Consider the following 21,485-nt stretch of genomic DNA (forward strand, 5'->3'; position numbering starts at 1 on the left):
AATGCACTGTAACCAGCATGTACAACATTTGCTGCCTTCCTTCCTTAAATAAAGGCAGTAATTGCCACTTGTTTTTCAAAGAATGAATGACCTCACTAATAAAACTCCACACTGCTATTATTTTGAACATGCCCCTTTCAATTAGTGATTCAATTACACAGAATCAGCAGCATGCATGTCATGACTGTTGGGTCTGTTGGATTTCTATTACTCTACTACACCTGCTAGTAAATTATTTGCCATATAGAGATATTTCTACAAAAAACAGTGATTGATCAGGTTAGTGATGTCTGACTGCTATTATTTTGAACACAACTGTATATATATATATATTTATATAAAAATATATTTTTTTTAAAAATGGTCCATTTCAGTTTTCGGCCAAATGCATCCTGAATTATCAGTTTCTGTATTTGCCATGTAGGAATATAATTTCTACCAAAAACAGTGATTGATCAGGTTAGTGATGTCTGACTGCTATTTCAGTCAGGTCCATAAATATTGGGACATCGACACAATTCTAACATTTTTGGCTCTATACACCACCACAATGGATTTGAAATGAAACGAACAAGATGTGCTTTAACTGCAGACTGTCAGCTTTAATTTGAGGTTATTTACATCCAAATCAGGTGGACAGTGTAGGAATTACAACAGTTTGCATATATGCCTCCCACTTGTTAAGGGACCAAAAGTAATGGGACAGAATAATATTCATAAATCATACTTTCACTTTTTAATACTTGGTTGCAAATCCTTTGCAGTCAATTACAGTCTGAAGTCTGGAACGCATAGACATCACCAGACGCTGGGTTTCATCCCTGGTGATGCTCTGCCAGGCCTCTACTGCAACTGTCTTTAGTTCCTGCTTGTTCTTGGGGCATTTTCCCTTCAGTTTTGTCTTCAGCAAGTGAAATGCATGCTCAATTGGATTCAGGTCAGGTGATTGACTTGGCCATTGCATAACATTCCACTTCTTTCTCTTAAAAAACTCTTTGGTTGCTTTTGCAGTATGCTTTGGGTCATTGTCCATCTGCACTGTGAAGCGGCGTCCAATGAGTTCTGAAGCATTTGGCTGAATATGAGCAGATAATATTGCCTGAAACACTTCAGAATTCATCCTGCTGCTTTTGTCAGCAGTCACATCATCAATAAATACAAGAGAACCAGTTCCATTGGTAGCCATACATGCCCACGCCATGACACTACCACCACCATGCTTCATTAATAAGGTGGTATGCTTAGGATCATGAGCAGTTCCTTTTCCTTCTCCATACTCTTCTCTTCCCATCACTCTGGTACAAGTTGATCTTGGTCTCATCTGTCCATAGGATGTTGTTCCAGAACTGTGAAGGCTTTTTTAGATGTCGTTTGGCAAACGCTAATCTGGCCTTCCTGTTTTTGAGGCTCACCAATGGTTTACATCTTGTGGTGAACCCTCTGTATTCACTCTGGTGAAGTCTTCTCTTGATTGTTGACTTTGACACACGTACATCTACCTCCTGGAGAGTGTTCTTGATCTGGCCAACTGTTGTGAAGGGTGTTTTCTTCACCAGGGAAAGAATTCTTTGGTTATCCACCATAGTTGTTTTCCAGGTCTTTTGGTGTTGCTGAGTTCACCGGTGTGTTCCTTCTTTTTAAGAATGTTCCAAACAGTTGTTTTAGCCACGCCTAGAGTTTTTGCTCTCTCTCTGATGGGTTTGTTTTGTTTTTTTCAGCCTAATGATGGCTTGCTTCCCTGATAGTGACAGCTCTTTGGAGCTCATCTGAACAAGGTTGGCATTCACTGAGGCCTGAACACCTGGAAAAACCAAGCAAATATAGGATCAGAAGACCAGGTGTCCACCTTACAAACCGGGGAAACCAAAGCCTGGTGTTGAAAAGCCCACAAAGAATCAGCACTTTTGGTGGAATGGACTTTCACAGGAAAGGGAAGAACCCTACCTTTCAGGTTATATGCTTAAGAGATGATTTGTCAAATCCAGTTAGCAATTGTGAAGCAAAAGGCAGCCTGTCCCTTCACGGGGAGCCTTTAGCTAACATGAGATACCAAATTGAAGAATCGAAGCTGTGAAATAGATTCACACAACCTTAACCACGTTCAGGCAGTGGAAACTGATCTCTTTAGGGTGTTTTGAAGCTGAACAAAAGGAAGGCAATATTAAGTTACTGATTTCAATGACACGCCAAGACCACCACCTCCAGAAGAAAGAGTTTTGTGCTCTCAAAACAACCTTGTCCTTGGAAAATACAAAAAAGGTTCCTTACAGGATAAAGCCACAAGCTCAAGCACCCTCCTAATTGAGGTCATAGCCACGAGAAAGAGCCTTGCATGACAGGAGAGAAATATCCTGATTAGGTTCAGACAGTGGCTTCTGCAGGAATGACAACACCAGATTGAAGAGCCACAGAATTAATGGGTAGCAAACTGGTGAAAAAGTGTGAGGAACTCCTTGCACAAAAGCTCTAACTAAGGCGTGAGGAGCCAGTGGTCTTTGAAAGAGCACTACCAAGCTAGAAATCACCTTGGTTATGTATACCACTGCTGTGGCATTTTTTGACATCCCCCTGAACTGACAGGGAGTATTGGACGACACATCAGCCTGACAGGCTAGCATCTGCTGTACTTTCCACACCATTCCAAGGATAACTTGGATTTGGTGTTGAGATACATGGGGCACTCTAAGGACAGATTCCTTTTGTCGCAAACCGTCAGGACATTGAGTTACAACAGCCTTGAATAAAACTGTGCCTAATAAGACATATTAGAAAATGTAGTCTACACATCACTTAAATAATTGGCCTTTAACCTCCTCGGCGGTATGATTATTTCCGATTTTTTTGTGCTGAAAGCGGTACCATTTTTTTGCATGGAAATATGTAGTTTTTTATTGTAGGCTGTAATTTTTAGGAATAACTCACTGAAATCTGTACGAACAAGAATCTAGTAAACATCCCGGGTAGGATAAAATTTGAAACACGAAATCATAAATAATCATAAAAAATAATAATACATTTAATTAAATGATATAATCAAACCAAAAACACTGAAATTTGAAATACAGAGGCAAATTCACACATCGCTGAGCAAAGTCGCAAAATCGTTTTCAGTGTCTGACGAATTTCCCCACAAATCATTATCACTCAATTCTGCAAGTGGTTCTGATTTACTATCGCTGTTCTCTAGCTGGTCTAAAACCGTTTTTGACGTAGAGGGATGCTTTTTGGACGCCATGGACTTTTCTAAGTTTCCAGGCAGAAAGAACAGTCAAAATGCAGGCAGGGCACAGGACAAAGCAGTAGGGACAAAATGTATGTGAAATGCATTGAAACAGCAATGTTTTACAATGTAATAATCATTTTTAAAAAAATGAAATGAAATTTGCCACCGGTTCCGGCGCCCGTACGTCCCGACGTCACAGGGACCGGAACACGGAAGCCGGCATCGGCCGGAGGAGATGGCCGGGGACGCTGCATTGGACACATTGTGGGAGCGACGGACAAGGTAAGTGCTGCAGGGACTCCCTGAGCAATGCCGCATGGTAAGCCCGAGTGTAGCTCGGGGTTACCGCTCTTGGTACTCAAATGTTACCCCGAGCTACACTCGGGAATACCGCTAAGGAGGTTAATAGAAATGGGGAGCAACTTCTGCACAGTACATAATTCATGGTGTTGGAAAACCAGAAATAAATATCACAGGGCCCCAGATGATAAAAGGCCTCTGATGGGTAGATCACTCAAGAATGAGAGGTATGCAGAGATCCATGTGTAAGTATTACTTCTACCACCTCAAATTCTGAAGCCAGTCATTAACAGGTAGAAAGTATTGCATGATACAAGTATGAGAAGTTATGATATCCCCTATGTACAAATGCCTGGAGTGGAAAAACGCCCCAGTCAAGTATATTCCCTAGTGATCAGGGAAATTTCTTTTCCACTTTATATATGTAAGTCCCCAAAGATAACGGCGGTAAGTAGGGTCTTTTATACGCTTGATGGGGGAAAGATCAGTAGTGTGGTGTGGGAGTAGTTATGGGCTGTTTGAAAAAATTATGCTCATGGCCAAATTTATCATAGTTTGGTAAAATGTTGTATATGCCAGTCTGCGTGACAGGATGAGGGGTAAATAATTCCTTATCGCCTCCTTTTAATTTGCAGAGGGTCATGAGTCAGGGATGCCCCCCCCCCCTAATTTTTGTCAGCACAATAAACCCCCTACAGTATTACTACTGTTACTGGTGTATGTGTTTAAACCCCCTTGAGGATACCTATCCTATTTCATCTAATATTGATATAGGTCACTTATCTGGGTATCCACATTTCCTCCATTAATACAGATTTTACTGCCCTTATCCTTGTGCACATCTCTATAATTGGTAGACCTAATTTAATTAGAATGGTGTGGACACCTACATTATTAGATTTACTCCATACCTCCCTCTCTGATTCACCTTTTAATTCAGTAATAGGATCAATGATATCTCCCATTGACAACCCAGAACATGAAGATCCGATGACTTAGTACATCTGCATTTAATCCACTAGCTATACTTTTTGGCCTCCCCGCTGTAACATTTTGCAAGCTGGGAACTTGTCTTCAACTGTCTTCCTCTTATAAGATCTTACTTTCCGAGACCAAACCTCAACATACATGCAAGCTATAATCTTGAAGACCAGGTATTGACTAGCAGATTTTGGGTAGGAAAGGAAGGAAAAAAAAAAAAAAACGGATTGTAGGGCATGAATATTTGATGAGGATCCTGCTATTTTCAATAGTGCTTGATTAGAGAAAATCCAGCTTAAACTGTTTTTGGTCTGAGTAGGGAAAGTAGAACAGCTGTGTGTATTTATTGCGGCCTCTGTCCACATTGGCATCATTTTCTCACTTCCTTTTGTCAAGTCTTCCCTATAGGGACACAGAGAACATAAAACAAGGCTAGTTTTGTTAAAACTTTTTTTTTCCTTTTAATTTAAAGTTTTAAAAAATTCAATGTGTATGTTAATATATATTGCAGGTGACTGTACATGTTATGGATTGCAGAACAGGAAAGAAGATCTTGATTCAGCAGATAACAGAGATGTCCACAGACACCCATCCTGCTGTAGGAAGCCAAATGCAACATGGTACTATAAGCTACTTAAAAACTGGAAACTGCCAAAATGATGCAAGTGCCAGTTCTTCTGGATTTCACATGAAGATACTTCAGGAAAGGGGGGATCACAATGGATTTCCTTTTACGCGGTCTAGATAGTGGCTGATTTTTGGTGAGCCTGGTTAATGCAGGTTGAGATGGTAGGCTTCCTAGGCTTGTGGCTGAAATATTTGTTAAGGAGAGAAGACTTGTCAGGTTTGCAGATTGAAATATGTTTCTTCACATCTCTGCTACAATGTCATGCACAGGCGTTGCTCAAGATGAAGTTGTTTGCATCTTACACTGAAATGAACCCCAGTGATACCTTCTTACTGGTGCAAATGGTAAGAGCAGCATGGTATCCTGATGTCTTATATACACACTGCAAGAGTGTCAGTAGTTTTCACTTTTCTTTTGTAAAGGTATAAAATAGCACATGCTGCAACTTAAAACCACTGAAGTTATGAATAATTACAAGTGCTTGTAAACTGAATGAGAGCTGCTGAAATTACACATATTCTGTGTGTTAAGTAGCTTCCTCTTTAGGAGTTGTGGAACATGTTTTTATATTTATTGACGCATCACTTCTAGACCACGCACATGCAGCACATTTTATGACTGTTGTTTGGTCCTGAAGTGCTCACTGATTTTGAATCATTTCATTTATTTAGTATTGAGTTTTTACCATTTCATGTTACTCTTATTTTGAAACCTAGCACCTTATTACATTAGTACATAAAAGCATCAAACACTTTTTTTTTCTTGTAAAAGATGCACCATGTATGTATACATTATCTGTTTACGGTCATAGTAATATAGTTAGTTTAATACCCTCTGTACATTGCATAAATCTTTTTCAAACTTTAGGGCCTTTGTATATATGAAGGGCCTCCATACAGTTACTGTATGTGTGCATGTACCACAGTCCATAAACCTTGTGTTTTCCTGGCATGGATTACATCAGCCTATATGGGGATGCAGAACAATGTTTATATGTAAGTTATATTATGTGATTTGTCTTTAATCTGATATGTAACTTGGCTACACACAGAAATTCATTGTGTAACACGCAACAATATATTTGAAAAACTATAAGTTGACAAGGGACTGTTCATGTTTTACTGGCTTCTTAATGTCTAACCAAAATATTACGTGCTTTCTAAAGCCACAGATTACCAGAGCTGAATTTTTCAGTGTTATAAATTTAATTCTGTTGTATACTTTTATTTTAGCTGCATTCCCAGAGAAGGGGATGTGTACATTTTGTTTCTTTCTCTACTTGTCAAAGGGAATTAGTGATTGCGCAGCTATCACAATGGCTTTTATTTTCACATTTACTCATCGTGCTCCCCCTGCATTGCTAAGGTAGCTGTGATAGTGTCTCTCTACATCTTCATTAGTGTTTACAGCAAAAAGGCTGACAAAAAGTGGAGAGAGGAAAGTCACTGCTGTTTGGAGATAGCAATACTGTAATGAGTCAGGATGTATGTGAAGTGCAAGGGGGGGGGTGATTTCTGCAATCATGCTACCTTTTGAGTTAACGTTCTATAAAACTGTATTGTATAGTTTTGTTTTTTTTTTTGGAAAGAGTTGCTAATACTATTCCAGTATACATTTTAGCTATCAGCAGATTTTATAACTATTTATATTTATTTTTTACTGAACATAAAACAAGGCATGTCTGCCTATTATTAACCTAAACACTTCAAGTAAAGGTTATACAATTTAAATAATAAACTATTCAGTATGTGGAGTGTTTTCATACTATTTAAAAGCTTACCTGGCCATTGATGTGTTTATTATGGCTTAGCAATGCAAGAGAACATGGAAAACCTGGCACTACAGGTAACCAGAATGGACAGACCAGGCTTGTTTGATCAGGGGAGGGTTTACATTATTATTTTTTTTTTATTAGGAGTAATTTTTTCTTTGAGAGTAGAGTTGTCTTAACTTTCTGAGCAAGGTTACTGACCAATGGCATCAAGTTTAACTATGTTTTTAGTAATGCTAAGAGAACAGGTTTTTGTTTTTTTTTGTCATAGGATGAAAGAAGTGAAACGGAAGGAATGGAGTTTAGTGGCCTCTTGTGGCATACTTCCCGAGCAGTCAGACTGAATTGGGCTTCTGGGTTTTCTTTCATTTGTTTGTAACTGTTGTCCAATTTTGAAAACATTACTACAGAAGCAATAAATGTGTTGTGGACATGGGAGTTTAATGTTTTTCATTCAGATCATCCAAAAAGCCTGTTTGTTTTGCATGATATAATCCTGGATGAGGAACTTTTATATTGTTTGCTGTACTTAGGGCGATTTATAAAAGAGCCAGGTGAAAAATTGCAGCATTTCATTTTGGTAGCCTTTCAGCCCATCTTGTGATAATTTCCTTCCCCAGTTTACTTTTAAAAATAGGGGTTAAGTAGGGTGTAAAAAAAAAAAAAAAAAAAAAAAATGAAATTCACCCTATTTATAAATAGCAAACTCAACCCGAATAGAATTCCACTGCTGCAATTTTTTTTTTTTTTTGTTTATCAGACTAATCAGTTACAGACACTAATAATGTCATGAATTGGAACATAGGGTAAAACATATCTAAATGTACAACAGTAGAGGAAACTTGTACTGAGAGAGATATGTAGACCACTAATGCTGAGCACTAAGCCCAGAGCAAGCATGTGGCAAGTAAAGTCTAAATTCAAGAACTTGCAGGAGGAGAGGTAAGCAATAGCAGCTTACTTTGTTTTCTCATTTACAGGCTTGTGTATAACTGATTTTTTTTTGGTGGAAGCGAAGGGTAAATTGTATTTTATTTACTGCTCCCTCATGGGTAAAATGCCCCTGCAGTCCGTGGAAGTGAAGATCGAAAAGGCCAAAGCAATCCTATGGTATGGGAGCTACAAAAGTGATTACAATTTTAAACAAACGGCTTTGGAAGTGAGGGGTGTTTATATTAGCTCCCAACTCCCTCCATGTCACACCTGTCAGGGCAATGGATGACCTTCATTTTATTAAACATGTTTAATGTCTTTGAATCACTGATATCACAAGCAATTGGGGCTTATCCACAATAGCACTGCTTAAATCCGCTATTCCAGTGTTCCTAGTAATAGTGTCTGGTGCATGTCTTGAAGTGATTGGAGTGTATATTTTGACTTTCTGTGCCAGATAGCAATGTGCTGGTTTTTGTAAATTGATTTGACTACTGTTATGTATACAGACTTGAAAACTGTATTTGTATATGTTGAAAATAAAAAAAATGTTAGTTCTGAATCAAGCACTTCTGTATGTTAATGAAACAAACAACTGTAAGTCGTAAATGTTACCAGCCAGGAGAAAAAAAAAAAAAAAAGCTACAGAATGTTTTATTGAAATTGCTCCACCCTGCAGCTATGTATGTACAATGAAAGGCACAATAAACATTTTGATACTGTTGATAAATATCAAAGTTCTTGCAGTATCAAATGACAGGTCCACCTAAAACTTGCTGAATGTGCACACACCAAGGATTTCTCATTACTTGAAGGAGCGGTCAATAGAAGATCAAACTCCGCAGCATGCATCTGCAACAATGGGTGGTCTAGGAATTTCTCTTCTGCTTCATATTTCTGAGCAATCATGTGCTCTGCTCTTTTACAACAGGTACATAATTCAGCTGGACTGAAGATGCTTTGCTGAGATGTTCCTCAATTAGCTCCTGTAGGTCCTTGCTAAGTTCATATGTTCTTATACTCTGCAACATAAGATCACAAGAAAATTAGACAAAAAAAAAAAGTGGGTGGGGAATGACTTATAAAGGTTTAGTTTATAGCTAGAGCATAGATTGCCATTGCCTGAAGAGCTTATCAAACAATCTAAGGTAAGTTCCAGGAATGTCATCTGCACAGCCACCCAATTATTTCTACCTAGAAATATTTATTTAATGTAACATTGCAGAAAGTGGCAACATGCTCATGCAATATTAAACTAGCCATACACTTACAGATTTTTGTTTCAAGAATATTAGTTTGATTTTCTAATAGTTAGTGGGGGTCAAATCAATGTTCGTTTTCAACAGCAGTAACGGGGAAATTCAAAGGGGCCGGAAGGAAAACTTTGAACATTCTATGAATGTTGTTTGAATGAAAAAAAGAATTTTCATAGGACTTTTTTCATGAATATTCTCAGCCGAAAATGTACATGTGTATGGCCAGCTTTGACTAGCCAATATACTCTTCTTGACAGTATCACTGAAATACATTATGAAAAAAAAAACCAAAAAACAGTATTTTAGCTGAAAATCACAATACATGACAAAGTAAACAGAAAAACATCTAAAATGTTTTAAAACGATACGGGACAAAAGGATTATTTCCTTTCCTGGCCACAAGTTACATTCCCAATTAAAACATTAAGCCCAGAATCTTAATGAAAGTGCAAAATGTCACTTTAAAGAAGCAGGCTTTCAGCATGACTTGGTGTTTGCTAGAAGCTCATTTAAAGTGACATTAAACCCAAAATGTAATATATTGCAGCTTACCAATCATTAGATGTGGTGGCTGTTTTCATTTTCTCTTTTTAGGCTGGTTTTCCCTGTTTTCATCTAGTGGTCTGGCCAGTAACACAGGTCCTGTACCACAGTTCCCCCACTTTAGATATAGGTGCTGAGGGGCACCTTTGGAGAGCAGCATTGTCAGTCCTGGGGGGGGTGTTAGATGTACTATCAGATTCAGGTACACTACCAAATTGAAGCCAAGCTCCAGCTCTCACTTTATAGGCAGTTAAAGCAACTTTATTTGGGGGGAGGGGGGGGGGGGATAAAAGATGGCCATTTTAAGTACCTCTGTCAGTGTTACATGGATCGTCTCATCCCTCTAAATGCTACCTACATCTGTAGGACAGTTTGTTCTATTGAAACACAAAAGCCTTACTGGGAGAATCAATAGTTGCAAATAAACAAGGCCTAAAAAAGAAAACGAATTCCACCATCACACTTAATTGATAAGCTTCAGTCTAATAGTTTGCTTTTGGGTTTAATACTGCTTTAAGTGACATTCAGTATCCCATTTAGATCTGTGTTCAACATTCTTAAACTGAAGCTGAATTGTATTCTGCTGGTTTTTAGCACACTTTACTTTAGGGACGTTACTAGGGCACTTATGTAAAAGTAGTGTGTACAGTAAAGTGTAGCCTCCTAGTAAAATGCTTGCCTGCACCCCCATTGCAAGAAAATAGTACTGAGAGACAGGCACCATCAAATTCCTACAAATTTTAATACCTGGTCTTTCCCCATACAGTACTACCTTGAGCATGGTAAACAACCTGACAATTAATCATCATGGGGAAGTGAAACAGACAATGGCTTTCCTTAGTACTTGCATATCAGTATGCTTCGGGTTTCAGAGGACCCAAGACATTTAGGAAGGCATTGCTAGGTATTCCAAACAGAAAGCAAAAATGCATGAATTCCTCCTCGTGTTAGCTACCTATCATCTCCTACACAGCAGCAGTCACACAGGGCCTGGCAGTGCTGTCTGCAGTTTTGTGACCCATCTATCCCTACCAGATTCAAGCCCAATACAGAAATCTAAATAAAATTTTTATTAAAGCAGAGGGATCCATTCTAAACTAATATTTTTTTTCCCAACTGTCAAAAGGGCAACCATTTTAATCATGGCTTGACATTTCCTGATGGCTTTGGACTTTGAGAACAAGTGGTGAGAGTGAATATTACAGTGTGCTTAGGAAAGCACCACAGCAGCTGGTTTTAGCAGCCACAAAGACTAGCTTAAAGTGATATTAAACCCAATCACAGCTTACCAATCATTAGATGTGGTGGCTGCATTAGTGTTTTTTTAGTTGGCCTTTTTCCTCTTTGTTCCCACCTGGTGATCTGGCCAGTAAAACACCACCTATATTACTGAAGCACAGCTGACAGCAGCAGTGTCAGTCTTGGAGGGAGGGGGGGGGGGGGTGTTCAATTTGTTACTGTATTTGAATCTGCTAATATATTTAAGCAAAACTCCAGCTAATACTTTAAAACAATAAGATTTTATTCAAAATCAAACGTAAAACAAACGTTTGTAGTAGCTGATTATAATCAACCCTGTCAGTGGTAAATGGTCTGTCTAATCCATATAAACTGATACATTCTGCTGGAGAGTTTGGTTTTCAAAAGAAAAGCAGACTTGCTTGCTGGCTGGATCACCAGATGAAAATAGATGTTATGGCTGTATAGGTTCTCTTTTTTAGCCTTGCTTTCTTCTAAGAATTGGTAAGCTGCAATATAATGAATGATTGTTTTGGGGTTTAATACCACTTCAACAGAATAGCAAATCTGTCCAAAAGGTAATACAGTTCACATATATGTATCTAGCTGAAGATCTGCTTTCAATATAATTGGTACAGTAAATTACCATACTAATAGCTCCATTTCCCCTGAAATTAGCCAAGAGCATCATTTAATCAAAAAGTACCTTTTACAAATATGCCATGTTTAGTTTATCATGCTTCAACTTGTGGTCTTATAACCATGGACACAAGTGCCTTATAGCCATGCATCCTTTTACACTTTTTCATCATAAATATCTGAAATAACTGTTGCCATAGCAACCAGATTTAAAACTGCAGCAGAAAATAAGAGTTTGAAATCTGAATTGTGTAACTGGAATGAGACATTCCCAGACAATCTGATAAATAAGGTCCAGGGTCTGAAAACAATGGATGGCAGACAATAGGTTCACAATAGCAAGTACTTTTCATACACCGAAGAATGAAAAGCAGCAATGTAGCTGGCTGCTATTAGAAAAAGCAAAAACACATTCTCTAGACAATGATAAAGGCTGTCCAGTGTGGTCTCTATTAATTCACAGCAAGTGTGGTTACAGTGAGACACTATGACAAGAACATTAAAAGTTAATTACAGTCACTGTTCGATAAATACCTTTATCTTGGGCACCGATTCAGAAACTGGAGGATTGAAAGTCATACCATTTATACTGTAATCATTAAATAATTCTGTGGCAGACCTGCAAAATATTAAATAGATATAAAAGTGAATAATACAGAAAAATGTATAAGGGGGTTTTGTGGAATATGGAGGCAACATTAATACTTAAACCCAATCCTGGATCTACAGGATTCCTCACTTCTCCACATGAAGTAAAATGTATTCAGCATTGGGAAAAGAAAAAAAGCCTGGAATTACATTAGTATATCCACTTCTATCCTAGGATCCCTCACCCACATCATGCCAGAAGGTTTTCTGGTCTGTTTCTGTTACGGTCACTGGTTTTAAGAAGAAACCGCAGTTATGCCCACACACAGGGTCTACAACATCTGATGGAGATGAAGGTTTTTCGGTCTTTTCACCCAATATTCAGTTCAAATGCTTCCGTCTGAATTGGCCACATTATGTATGAATATGAGTTAGGGATCTTAGAACGTAAGATCCTTGAGGGCAGGGACTGATGTAAATGTACATTATATACATTGGATATAAAAAGTCTACACACCCGTTAAAATGTCAGGTTTCTGTGATGTAAAAACATGAGACAGATAAATCATTTCAGAACTTTTTCCACCTTTGTGTGACCTATAAACTGTTCAACTCAATTGAAAAACAAACTGAATCTTTCGGGGGGGGGCGAGTAAACATAAAAAACTAAAATTATGTGGTTGCATAAGTGTGTACACCCTCTTATACCTGGGATTGTAGCTGTGTTCAGAATTAAGCAATCACATTCAAAATCATGTTAAATAGGAGTCAGTACACACCTGCTATCATTTAAAGCGCCTCTGATTAACTCCAGATTAAGTTCAGCTGTTCTAGTAGGTCTTTACTGACATTTTCATAGTTGCATCCTACAGCAAAAGCCATGGTCCACAGAGAGCTTCCAAAGCATCAGATGGATCTCTTTGTTAAAAGGCATCAGTCAGAAGAAGAGTACAAAAGCATTTCCAAGGCATTCGATATACCATGGAACACAGTGAAGACAGTCATCATCAAGTGGAGAAAATATGGCACAACAGTGACATTACCAAGAACTGGATGTTCCTCCAAAATTGATGAAAAGAGGAGAAGAAAACTGGTCTCAGAGGCTGCCAAGAGGCCTACAGCAACATTAAAGGAGCTGCAGGAATATCTGGCAAGTCCTGGCTGTGTGGTACATGTGACAACAAGCTCCCGTATTCTTCATATGTCTGGGCTATGGGGTAGAGTGGCAAGACTGATGCCTTTTCTTATGAAGAAAAACATCCAAGCCCGGCTACATGTTGCAAAAACACATCTGAAGTCTCCCAAAAGCATGTGGGAAAATGTGTTCTGGTTTGATGAAGTCAGGTTGAACTTTTTGGCCATAATTCCAAAAGATGTTTGGGGCAAAAACAACATTGCACATCACCAAAAGAACACCATACCCACAGTGAAGCATGGTGGTGGCAGCATCATGCTTTGCGGCTGTTTTTCTTCAGCTGGAACTGGGGCATTAGTCAAGGTAGAGGGAATTATGAACAGTACCAGTCAATATTGGTACAAAACCTTCAAGCTTCTACTAGAAAGCTGAACATGACGAGGAACTTCACCTTTCAGCATGACAGCGACCCCGAGCATACATCCAAATCAATAAATCACTCCCACGCATGCGCACTGAAGTCTCAGGCCATGGTACAGTGCTCTCAAGGAATGACACAGGTATGTTGTTCCATCAGAGCACATGAGTGGCTGTCAAAAAGAGCAAATATCTCCTAAACGGTGCACGTTTAGGAGATATTCATTTTACTTACAGGTAAGCTTTGTTATAAGCTTACTTGCAGGTAAAAAATACAAAAGTTGGTTCATTCCACTTCAACATCTAGGAGGTGACAACCTAATATTTTAAACAAGATCTTATTCTCAATGTAAAAATCTTACCTGCGGCTATAGGTTTGTCCCAGAGCTGCTGAACCTTCCGATGGAGCCCCAGCACAAAGGTGAGCTGCAAGTATCCGAACAACAGGATGGAAATGCCTCTAAAAGAACATGAATATATACTATTATTGTCAGCTTATAACAATATATTTCCTTATCTTCAATTTAGGCACACAGGAATTGCAAAATAGGTTATGCTGCTTGTAACAATTGTGCGCAACAGGGACATGGAACCTGTATGCGACAGCCATCTTGTGAAGGTTTCATGAGTAGTGTTCCTACTACCCTCCCCCCCTTTGCAAACTATGGAATTTGTAGCTGTAACTTTGTGTCTTTTTGTGTTTTAATTAAGATAAGAGGTTCTTTTGAAGTTCATTAAACGTTACAGTGTCCAGACCTGACCAGAGCTATAAACAGCTAATTAGTCTTGGCAGGAAATCTGTTTCCAGGAACCATGAAAAACACTTTCCTCTGCCCTATCGTAAAACAATAACTCAGTCAAGCCATCACACGACATGTAAGGTCATTAAGGCTCTAGGAATGCAGCGTGTGCCATAAAATGTCTATTCCACAATGTTCAATTCCAAAGACAATTCATAGAATTCAACAGGACACATTAGTATTAGGTATTTATTTGACTGGGGAATATCAAACCAAATAAATCAAGATCATACATGACTACCCTAGGCCTAGCACATTCAAAAAGGGGAGAAATCAGTCTCCTCCCACCTGGGAGACAAGGTACGCTGTGTTTGGTATTCCTGGGTTCAAAATATAATTCTGAATATTAATCTGCCAGTTGCTAGAATACCACCTGTACATACTGGAAGTTATATTAGTGTGAAACTATTTGGGAATAGATTGTAAATGTGGTGGCCTTCCAGCATCCATCCATAAACCGGATGATTGGTCAGTTGGTCTATCCACACCCCCTTGGTATCACAGAAAAGGGACTGACAGGACTTGTTAGGATGAGTTCTCAGTTTACCATCGACCAAGGAACACATGAGAGCCACGGCAAGGTTTTTTGCTTGGACAATTGGACTCTCCTAAAGCCAAAGACTTTGCAAGTATTCTGCCTTCTTGACTCCTTTCTTTTATTTCGGTTGCTTTGTTGTTAGCTTTATTTCTTTGTAACATCCCTTTCTGTAAATATTTTAATTGCACTATTTGACCTTTTCATTAATAAAACCTATTTTTGAACAGTATTAAAATTAAATTAATGCAAACTAAAGAATCCCTGTCTCTTGAAGAGTGCTACTGTATATAATAATCCTCTGAATATACCTGTCTGTGGTGACAGTGTGCATTACAGACGTTTATTGTTCACATTTGTTCTTGCCAACATTGTAAAGGGTCGATAGTCCCAAAGCTATCTGGTGGCAGTTTGGAGTTTGAAGGGTTCATTGCGTAATTAACCTAATCCAGTGAAAATCACTCTCAGGCTGCTGGCACCTAGATTGTGGTCCCGTGAGCTGGAAAATCTCTGTGCAGGGTGCAGCTGAGAGTGGCATTGTTAGACAAGTGACAGTGCGGTGTGAGATTGGCTGGTCCTTAGTCAAAGTTGCTGAGACGGGCAGTGGTCGGGCATCGCGTTCGTCACAATGCTGCCTACAGACGGGTGGAACACTGGAAAACTGTGGTAGGCCAACCCCTCCTCCATCCATCATGCTGCAGTTTTTTTCTTCTAGTGTCCTAGGAGATTAGACACCTTTTGTGTTTTTTTTTTAAAAAGAACATCAAGATTTTTGATATACCACTGACAAAATGTTTCCTCAGTGACTTCATTCAAGACTTCTACACAGCTGCTTAAGATGGTATCTACATTATTCTCAGCAATAGCTTTGGAGGCTGTACGCAGATGATGGCATTCTGGCACTGGGCTTTTCACTGTGACATTTCCTAGACCTTTGTGTATTGTGTTAGGTTGCCATTAGGGCTGAAACAACTAGTCGACATAATCGATTATAAAAATAGTTGTAAACTATTTTCACAATCGATTATTTGGTCAGCTGATTAGTTGTACAAAGAAAAGAAAATAGGCCTACACACCCAACTGGCTACTACTCATAAATGTATTGAAAAAAGACCGTAAATAGTAAAAGCATCATGAGTCTGTGACCCAAGACCCCCAAAAACCCCCGGATCCCCCCCCCCCTTCCTGCATGGTGGATCAGCAGGCCCTCCATGGAGTTTGTTACCTTTGACTAGACTGCGAGCACATCATACAATTAGCAGCATATGTGTTGTGGATGGCCAAAGGATCTTCTGTCATCTGAATAGCTATCACAGACAAAACTACTGCTGGATAGTTGTTCCATTTGTATACATATTATGGACCGCTACATTTCTGCCATCACATTAAAAGCTTGGAATAGTCTGCATCAGAAGTGCTAGTGATCTGGCAACCACACATTCTGCATTACTGCTTGCATTCCAGTGCCGTCCACCATAGCTCATCCATCCATTTGGGACCACTTGGTCACGGGCGCATCCAGCCCAGCTGCACAGCAATTTCATGCACTATATAATTATAATTTTAGATTGTTGCTACAGGTTCTAAGATTGTGGTGTGTGCCCCATGGACTGCAGGGGGCTTCATATCCATAGGTGCTCATAGTTTCGGGCCCAACTGACACCTTCATCATAGTCTCCTTAGGACCTAGTTTTGTCCCTTAGGACATTTGGATTGCTCCTATGTGGCTTTAGGTGAGAGTACCAATAGGGGGTGGGTGGGTTCCTCAGCCCCTGGGGAAAGGAGGGGGGTGTTGGGCAGGTGTTCTGCTTTGGGAGGGGTTTTGCATGGGGTCTGCTCTGGTGGGGTGGTAGGGTTTAGTAGTGGGGTACTGTGGCTTTACATGGGGGGTGTTTTTTTTTACCTATTGGGGGATCCAGGGTTTTTGGGGGTATGGGGGGGGGGTCTTCGGTCACAGAATTGTGAAACTTGTAAAAACATGATATTTCAGAACTTTTTCCACCTTTATGTGACCTATAAACTGTACAACTCAATTGAAAAACAAACTGAAATCTTTCAGGTGGCAGGGAGGGGGGCGAATAAACATGAAAAACTAAAAAAATGTGGTTGCATAAGTGTGCACACCCTCCTATAACTTGGGATGTAGCTGTGTTCAGAATTAAGCAATCACATTCAAAACCATGTTAAATAGGAGTAAGTACACACCGGCCATCATTTAGAGTGCATCTGATTAACCCCAAATAAAGTTCAGCTGTTCTAGTAGGTCCACAGAGAGCTTCCAAAGCATCAGAGGGATCTCATTGTTAAAAGGCAGAAGAAGGGTACAAAAGAATTTCCAAGGCATTAGATATACCATGGAACACAGTGAAGACAGTCATCAAGTGGAGAAAATATGGCGCAACCGTGACATTACCAAGAACTGGACGTCCCTCCAAAATTGATTAAAACATGAGAAGAAACCTGGTCTTGGAGGTTGCCAAGAGGCCTACAGCAACATTAAAGGAGCTGCAGGAATATCTGGCAAGTCCTGACTGTGGTACATGCGACAACAATCTACCGTTTTCTTCATATGTCTGGGCTATGGGGTAGAGTGGCAAGACGGAAGCCTTTTCTTAAGAAAAACATCCAAGCCCTGCTAAACTTTGCAAAAACACATCTGAAGTCTCCCAGAAGGATGTGGGAAAATGTGTTCTGGTCTGATGAAACCAAGGTTGAACTTTTTGGTCATACTTCCAAAAGATATGTTTGGCGCAAAAACAACACTGCACATCACCAAAAGTACACCATACCCATAGTGAAGCATGGTGGTGGCAGCATCATGCTTTGGGGCGTTTTTTCTGCAGCTGGAACTGGGGCCTTAGTCAAGGTAGAGGGAATTATGTACAGTACCAGTCAATATTGGCACAAAACCTTCAAGCTTCTACTAGAAAGCTGAACATGAAGAGGAACTTCATCTTTCAGCATGACAACGACCCAAAGCATACATCCAAATCAACAAAGGAATGGCTTCACCAGAAGAAGGTTAAAGTTTTGGAATGGCCCAGCCAGAGCCCAGACCTGAATTTGATCAAAAAGCTGTGGGGGTGATCTGAAGAGGGCTGTGCACAGGAGATTCCCTCGCAATCTGACAGATTTGGAGGTTTTTTTGCAAGGCAGAGTGGGCAAATATTGCCTAATCAAGATGTGCCATGCTGATAGACGCATACCCAAAAAGACGGAGTCCTGTAATAAAATCAAAAGGAGCTTCAAAAAAGTATTAGTTTAAGGGTGTGCACACTTATGCAACCATATTATTCTAGTTTTTTATTTTTACTTCCCTCCCCCTAAAAGATTTCAGTTTGTTGTTCAACTGAGTTGTACAGTTTATAGGTTACATTAAAAGGTGGAAAAAGTTCTGAAATGAACCTGACATTTTAACAGGGGTGTGTAGACTTTTTATATTCACTGTATGATACAAGATATAGATATATAGAATTACTTTTTATTTCACAATATAAATGTACCCCTTATAGCAGTGTTTATTTGTGGTTTTTGCACCATAAAGGGCTATTTTTTTTTTACCCCATCTTGACCCCATGAGGGTCAAGAAAAAAAAGCATGTTGCCTCTATTATGTCTTGTGTTGACCTTATCAATTTTTTGATGAAAATATTCATATGAACATTTTTTGTACATTTGATGAATGTCCTTCGAAAATGTAACTTGCTTTTAACATTATATTTGAAAATGTTAATTTTGAACAAAAACCAAATTCACTGTCAAAAAATTAATTTTATCGACAAGTTTTCTATTCTGCTCTTTTGAATTTTCCCATCACTGTATTGGAAATGAATGAGGATCTGACCCCACTAACAATTGTAAAAATCAAACGTTCTTAAAATGAAAATTTTCGAGGGAAAAAACGGTTTGTGTATGGCCAGCATAAGTGACAGCAGGCGCAGGAAGCTTGTATCAAGCTACCTACCTATATAGCAAGAAAGTCTGCCATGCGTATACAACACGATTCAGTGGTTTAAAAAGAGCCTCTTCATCAAGGCTTGATTGAAAACAATGTGAATGGATTAGAAGTGAACTAGAACTTTAACTGCATTTTCTTCAGTGTGATTACAAGCAAACACCTGGTCAGCAGCTGGTTTGGAATTTTTTGTGTGGTGTTTCAATTTACATTTTGTTACACCACTGGTTCTAGGGGCATTTACACAGTATCCCATAAAAGAGAAGTATGGGGTTTGTTTTTTTTTCCCCCCAGGTATACTTACATTGGTCCGATGCGGCATTTGTCCCCTGCCATCTCTTAAGTGTGAGAACTAAATGATCATATAACCACTGATCGCCAAGTTCTCACAGCCACACTGAGCAGAGAGTGGTGAATGTCAGTCACTGCTGTCTGGTCTGTCCCCCCCAGCACTCACTGGGGAACACTGGGCTGTACAGGGGGAGGAAGCAGCTGGCTCAGGCTCTCAGCGCTTAGCTGAGAAGCTGAGCCAGGTGCTGCACCAGACTCTGCAGTGGATCCCGGCTTTAAAGTTGGGATCTTTCCCCAAGCCTAGACCGGCTCAGTGACGTAAGCCAACAGCGGACTTCAGTCTGCTGTCAGCAGAAAATGCATCACAGGTGTGCAGAATGAACTGCACTCCTGTAATCCACAGGCGAAATACAGCCACATGAGATTTGGCTGTACTTCTCCTTTAAGGAACAAATACCTGCCATCTAGAACCTTGTACTCCCATTATAGTGTCATCCTCATTAAAGGCTTCCTGAGCTCCACTGGGTGAGGCCATGGCCTCCCCTGTGTCAACATGGACATTTTGTCTGTTTGTCACCAATTACTAGAGAATCTTTGCACAGAAGCTGTAAGTGCACTGTGGTGCCATTCCAAGCAATCTAGCTCTGACCCCTTTGTGTCTCCAACTCAAAGAATGTCAGGAGGCTCAGGTTACCATCCCTGATTCAGATTCTCCTATTTTCCTTTTGTGCCACCTGCAAATGATATACATGGGGTTGTTTCTAACCCAGTTGATGCAACATGTTCTACTCTGCATTTAGAGGATCAATTTCAGGCCTAGGGTCTTTTAGAACTCCCACAGCTGCAAAGATGTTTCTGTTGCACCCAATGTTCAACTCATTCCTCTGTGTGGCTTAGGAACAACCTTTGGTATCATAGGCCTTTTGAGAGAACTTATTGCTAGGTGGTCTCTCCCCACTGTAGATGCTCCAGTAATTCACCTTAACAGGTATACTACCAAATAGGATGAAGCTCTATTCACCTTTCAGGATATCACTGACAAGCAATTATATTCCTTACTAAGTTCCCAGTTTAAATGACCAGAATGAAATTCTGCCCTATGTTGGCAGTGACCACCTTTTGTGAACTTGTGCCACTCTGGGTTAAATCCCTCCAAGAGGACCCTGTCATCCCCAGGGTAGGTCCTCCTTTCATTGAACGTTTGAAGTAAATGTCCGTAGCATTGAGCCTCAGCTGTGATTTGCTTTTGCAAGGATCTAAGCTTATTCTCACATGGTATTATTGTTCATTTACATGTGTAAGACACTTTGGCTATGTATACAGTCTTATATACATAAACTGCCACGCTAAATGAAATGACAAAAATTCAATCCGATTTGAAATATGTGACTACAGAAACAGTGCATACAAAATAAGGAAATATAGTGATAGCCAAATCTTCAACATAAAAAAGTTCAAAAATAATAACTCCCAGTGAGGCTGTACAACATAATAGCGGAATCCTTGTGTATCACCATAACTCCAGACACCAGGATGCACCACCACCATAAGTATAGAGCGTTCTTACCCGAACATAGGGACTCTTGGTTAAAAAAAAAAAAAAAAAAGTCAAAGAGTATGGTGTAAACCTCTAAATTGGATCTCTTATTTCTTCCACATCTCCAAATTTGACCATCAAGGATAAATATAATGTTTCAACAAGCCTCCATAACTCTTCTTGTACTCAGTACAATACCACATCCAACAGTGAGAAGTGGCAATGCATAACATAAAAGGGAAACAATCTAGTTCACATAGCGTAAAACCATTATATAAAACCAGTCAAATCCACTCACGTCATAAAACCCAAAAGTGCTTTGTATATATGAATACCGATCCCAGGAGCTGATCTGTGTAGTATCCTCAGCTCCGCCCTATGCATTTCGTCACAGATTATGTCATCGGGGGCAGAGGATACACTCACCATCATGCTGCTTAATTATCTCCAAACAAGCCTCCTCTTGGTTATCCAAGATGGTTGAAAAGCATTCCACACAGATCAAAATGAGGCGTGGAAAATACACACACAATATATATGTTTTGTTTTTTTAAATTACGTAAAATCTTTTTTCTTGAAGGGCACAGGTCCTGCCTTTCCATATTACTGTATTACTGGCCCTATGTACTGCTTGCGTGCAAACAATATGGCATGATGAGTAGAAAAGTTATACAAGGGACTAACTTACAACGGTTTTTGTGTTGGTGTCCTAACC

At 39.6% G+C, this 21,485-nt stretch overlaps 2 protein-coding genes across 2 annotated transcripts in view; one reads left to right on the forward strand and one right to left on the reverse strand.

Annotated features, from left to right (window-relative positions):
• PLCE1 (phospholipase C epsilon 1) overlaps positions 1 to 8,398 on the forward strand; it is a 596,448-nt gene extending 588,050 nt beyond the window's left edge. The window contains exon 34 of the mRNA XM_089687781.1: positions 5,016 to 8,398. Coding sequence (XP_089543907.1) covers positions 5,016 to 5,164 — 149 coding nt within the window. The 3' untranslated portion in view covers positions 5,165 to 8,398. The remainder of the gene's footprint in view (positions 1 to 5,015) is intronic.
• A 209-nt stretch (positions 8,399 to 8,607) lies between these two features.
• NOC3L (NOC3 like DNA replication regulator) overlaps positions 8,608 to 21,485 on the reverse strand; it is a 123,969-nt gene continuing 111,091 nt past the window's right edge. Inside the window, exons 19-21 of the mRNA XM_089687780.1 lie at positions 14,016 to 14,113; positions 12,048 to 12,132; positions 8,608 to 8,858 (exon numbers count right to left, since the gene is read on the reverse strand). Of these exons, the coding sequence (XP_089543906.1) occupies positions 8,742 to 8,858; positions 12,048 to 12,132; positions 14,016 to 14,113 (300 nt within the window). The 3' untranslated portion in view covers positions 8,608 to 8,741. The remainder of the gene's footprint in view (positions 8,859 to 12,047; positions 12,133 to 14,015; positions 14,114 to 21,485) is intronic.

The sequence above is a fragment of the Staurois parvus genome, unplaced genomic scaffold (assembly GCF_062004578.1).
Source record: "Staurois parvus isolate SC_StPar_1 unplaced genomic scaffold, SC_StPar_1.0 ptg000437l, whole genome shotgun sequence".
NCBI lineage: Eukaryota > Metazoa > Chordata > Amphibia > Anura > Ranidae > Staurois > Staurois parvus.